The 4,641-nt window shown below is 42.7% G+C and overlaps 2 protein-coding genes across 2 annotated transcripts in view; both read left to right on the forward strand.

Annotated features, from left to right (window-relative positions):
- Positions 1 to 3,306, forward strand: part of LOC133661283 (uncharacterized) — a 5,367-nt gene extending 2,061 nt beyond the window's left edge. The window contains exons 1-3 of the mRNA XM_062064420.1: positions 1 to 82; positions 1,429 to 2,180; positions 3,301 to 3,306. The exon at positions 1 to 82 is cut by the window's left edge and continues 2,061 nt beyond it. Of these exons, the coding sequence (XP_061920404.1) occupies positions 1 to 82; positions 1,429 to 2,180; positions 3,301 to 3,306 (840 nt within the window). The remainder of the gene's footprint in view (positions 83 to 1,428; positions 2,181 to 3,300) is intronic.
- Positions 3,307 to 3,563: 257 nt separating this feature from the next.
- On the forward strand, positions 3,564 to 4,153 carry LOC133662853 (protein S100-P-like). The gene is made up of 2 exons (XM_062067026.1): positions 3,564 to 3,772; positions 3,943 to 4,153. Exons 1-2 carry the CDS (start codon positions 3,608 to 3,610, stop codon positions 4,072 to 4,074), a joined length of 297 nt encoding a protein of 98 aa, XP_061923010.1. The 5' UTR covers positions 3,564 to 3,607; the 3' UTR covers positions 4,075 to 4,153.
- The last annotated feature ends 488 nt before the right edge of the window (positions 4,154 to 4,641 follow it).

Below are 4,641 nucleotides of genomic sequence, written 5' to 3' on the forward strand. Positions count from 1 at the left end.
CAGGGAGCATGGACAAGGTGGGAGGGTGCACTGGAGAGGAGGGTGACCTGGTCTGAGATCAGGCTGGCTGAACCCCAGCGCATTAAAGGCCTACTGAAACCCACTACTACCGACCACGCAGTCTGATAGTTTATATATCAATGATGAAATCTTAACATTGCAACACATGCCAATACGGCCGGGTTAACTTATAGAGTGACATTTAAAACTTCCCGGGAAATATCCGGCTGAAACGTCGCGGTATAATGACGTATGCGCGTGACGAAGTCAGAGTAACGGAAGTTATGGTACCCGTAGAATCCTATACAAAAAGCTCTGTTTTCATTTCATAATTCCACAGTATTCTGGACATCTTTTGCAATTTGTTTAATGAACAATGAAGGCTGCAAAGAAGACAGTTGTAGGTGGGATCGGTGTATTAGCAGCGGACTACAGCAACACAACCAGGAGGACTTTGTTGGAGTGCTAGCCGCGCTAGCCGCGCTAGCCGCGCTAGCCGCGCTAGCCGCCGACCTCACCTTGACTTCCTACGTCTCCGGGCCGCCAAACGCATCGGGTGAAGTCCTTCGTCCTTCTGCCGATCGCTGGAACGCAGGTGAGCACGGGTGTTGATGAGTAGATGAGGGCTGGCTGGCGTAGGTGGAGAGCTAATGTTTTTAGCATAGCTCTGTGAGGTCCCGTTGCTAAGTTGCTAAGTTAGCTTCAATGGCGTCATTAGCACAGCATTGTTAACCTTCGCCAGCCTGGAAAGCATTAACCGTGTATTTACATGTCCACGGTTTAATAGTATTGTTGATTTTCTATCTATCCTACCAGTCAGGGGTTTATTTTTTTGTTTCTATATGCAGTTAAAGCACGATGCTATCACGTTAGCTCATAGCTAAAGCATTTCGCCGATGTATTGTCGTGGAGATAAAAGGCACTGAATGTCCATTTCGCGTTCTCGACTCTCATTTTCAAGAGGATATAGTATCCGAGGTGGTTTAAAATACAAATCCGTGATCCACAATAAAAAAAGGAGAGTGTGGAATCCAATGAGCCAGCTTGTACCTAAGTTACGGTCAGAGCGAAAAAAGATACGTCCATCACTGCCTCTCAAGTCGTTCACTGTAACGTTCCTCATCTACGAATCTTTCATCCTCGCTCAAATTAATGGGATAATCATCACTTTCTCGGTCCGAATCTCTCTCGCTCCATTGTAAACAATGGGGAATTGTGAGGAATACTAGCTCCTGTGACATCACGCTACTTCCGGTACAGGCAAGGCTTTTTTTTATCAGCGAGCAAAAGTTGCGAACTTTATCGTCGATTTTCTCTACTAAATCCTTTCAGCAAAAATATGGCAATATCGCGAAATGATCAAGTATGACACATAGAATGGATCTGCTATTCCCGTTTAAATTTTAAAAAAATCATTTCAGTAGGCCTTTAAGTTCATGGTTCAAGCTGTCTACGACGTCCTACCCAGCCCAGCCAATCTCCATCTCTGGGGCATGATTGACTCTCCAGCCTGTGTGCTGTGCTCCAGGAAAGGCTCGCTGGAGCACATCTTAAGCAGCTGCTCTAAAGCTCTGGGGGAGGGCCGCTACCGCTGGCGGCACGACCAGGTGCTGAAGACCATTGCTGAAGCCATAGCTAAAGCCGTGGCCAAAAACAACAGCAGCAAGAAACAACTTGGCAATAGGAGAATTGCCTTTGTCAGGGCTGGAGAGCAGCCACAGTCACAGCCCAAACTAGCAGCCAGGCTCCTCACCTCAGCATTGGACTGGGATCTTCGAGTGGACTTGGGCAAGCAGCTCAAGTTTCCAGACTATGTTACAACAACTTCGTTGAGGCCAGACATCTTGCTTGCATCAGTATCTTCACGGCAGGTGCTACTGATAGAGCTGACAGTTCCTTGGGAGGATTGCATAGAGGAGGCAAACGAGCGGAAGCGGTCAGAGTACCAGGAGTTAGTCGAGCAATGCCGTAGAGGAGGCTGGAGGGCACGCTGTGAGCCCATTGAAGTGGGGTGTAGAGGCTTTGCTGGCCGCTCACTGTGCAAGGTGTTCACACTACTTGGCATCACAGGTGATGGGAAAAGGAAGGCCATCAAGACCACCATGGAGGCAGCAGAGAGAGCCTCTAGATGGCTTTGGATCAGGAGGAGCGAACTGTGGGCAAATGCTACTGGGACACAAGCTGGGGTCTGATCAACCCTGGCTGGGTCACCTGAGGGAGGGGGTATGATGTTGAAAGACCCGAAACCCCCGGTGATCTCAGGCACATCACTGAGGATATGTCCCAGTGCATCTGAGGATGTATCTTACAATCATATATATATATATATATATATATATATATATATATATATATATATATATATATATATATATATATATATATATATATATATATATATATATATATATATATATATAAATTTGTATATATATATATATATATATATATATATATATATATATATATATATATATATATATATATATATATATATATATATATATATATATATATATATATATATTAGATATATATAGCGCACTTTCCGCGCGCGCGATTATGACACGTTATCGATGAGAAAATGCATTTTTAGACAATATGATTTGCCTGAGCGGGTAGGAGACACCGTGAGTAGCAAGCGGTACAAAGTGGATAAGAAAAGACAAAAATTTTATTTTATTTTTTTATTTTTGTAGTTTGGGGACCCCTGCAATAGATGATATCTGCCTATTACCTGACACCTTCTATGTTAGCTACTTCTCTTTGTTTATAATGTTTATAATGTCTATTTTCTATTTCCTGCTGGATCTACTCTCTATTTTATGCTGCTGATGTCACATATACTGTATATACTGTAATATTGTACATGGTCATTGGCATATATTGTATATATGTGATAGACATAATATAATATATCCGTATATATAATATACTGTACACATATTATGTATATATTCGTATATATGTTAGATTTTTTATCGCTATATTAGTCTATTTATACCTGCATTGTCCTTTCCATCCTTACACTTTCCATCACTGTAACTGAGCTACTGTGTTGAATAATTTCCCTTGTGGATCATTAAAGTTTGTCTAAGTCTAATGTCTAAATCTAAGTCAGCAGCTAAGTTGAGCTTCTGTAAAAAGTTATTATAATGTATACCAAATAATATACTGTATTACAAAAATTTGAATGATCACCCCAATAATTGGATCAAATCGAATCATGAGGTGCCCAAAGATGAATGAATAATGCAATATTTTTTGTTTAATCTTGAGTTAACTCGTTACTTTTGTCAGACCTAGTTTTTTTTCATTTGAATAAGGGTCAATCCTTTGTGCAAATGAACGTGACACACCGGTTTTTGGCATGCAGTAGTATCACCACAAAGAACACAAAGAAGAAGACCACTCCTTAGCACAAGCAGAATGAACAATAAGCCACAGAATAATAAGTTGTAGAAACACTGGACCTAGTTGTGGCGGTTATGATGCACGTCTTAGGTAAACACTTCAACCAGGTGAAAGGCTAAGACTAGAAACTATAAAAAGAGAGTCTCCGCCAACCCTTCACGACACATCTCCTTCCCAACAACACCCGTCCAAAATGAGCTCCTGTCAACAAGCCGGGATGACCAAACTGGAATCCGCCATCGCCCTTCTCCTCGAGACCTTCAACAAGTACGCCAGTGCTGAAGGGGACAAGCGCACCCTGAACAAGGCTGAGGTCAAGACTCTGCTCAGTCAGGAGATGCCCAAATTATTAACCAAGGTACTGTCAATGTATTTCTGCTTTAGAGGACATTTATTTCAACTATTGATAATATTTAAATGTGGTCCTATTTAAGGGTGTTTTTGCAAATGGATTCTGGGTATATGCATTTGGAAAAATTCCTCCCTGAAAGTCCAAAGCTGATGTTTGTGTTTCACGTATATGTGCAGTGTGCAGAAGACCCAGGGATGGTGGACAAGTTTCTGGATAAGCACGGAGACGGGGAAGTAGACTTCGGCAAGTTCATAAAGTTCGTGGCCGACCTTGCCTGTTTGTGCCACAGCCGCTGCCCCGGGAAGTGAGAGCGCCACCATTGAACCTGCCGCACAATTGCAATGCCCTGTTGAGGCTTTGAATAAAAACAACCTCCACAACTGAACATGGACGTATGTTCTTGGTTTGTTCTTTGACTTCTCATGTTCATTGGAAAACTTCCTTTCTTAATCAGAATCAGAATCAGAAATACTTTATTAATCCCCAAGGGGAAATTAAGATTTTCAGCACAATCCCATTCAAGAGCAGACAAACATTACAGGGAGACAGAACAGGATCGCTGACGGGTCTGCCAACTTCAGGCAGGCCCTTACAAAAAGGGTGAGAAACAGGTAATCGCTGGGGGGGAGTCAAAGGAAGAAAGGTCCAAACTGAGGCCAAGGGAAAAAAACTCATAGCCATAGCACACATAAACATGTTACGTAGAATCAACAAAACTTGCAAAAGAGGGGAGGGAGTGGGAGCTACTGAGGCTGCTGTATAAGCGCTACTCAGCCGTCCATCGCCTCTAAGGGGAATCAAGCAATGGTGAAGGCGTGGGGTGGAGGTTGGGGGGAAGAATGTGCACAGACAACCAGTCTGGTGTATGCTCTCCA

The sequence above is a fragment of the Entelurus aequoreus genome, linkage group LG12 (assembly GCF_033978785.1).
Source record: "Entelurus aequoreus isolate RoL-2023_Sb linkage group LG12, RoL_Eaeq_v1.1, whole genome shotgun sequence".
NCBI classification, from domain to species: domain Eukaryota; kingdom Metazoa; phylum Chordata; class Actinopteri; order Syngnathiformes; family Syngnathidae; genus Entelurus; species Entelurus aequoreus.

What these genes read in the sequence shown, in the direction of transcription:
- LOC133662853 (XM_062067026.1), top strand. Translation starts at nt 3,608, where the DNA reads ATGAGCTCCTGTCAACAAGCCGGGATGACCAAACTGGAATCCGCCATC. An exon ending in TGCCCAAATTATTAACCAAG is followed by an intron (nt 3,773 to 3,942) that starts GTACTGTCAATG and finishes GTATATGTGCAG; the next exon opens with TGTGCAGAAGACCCAGGGAT.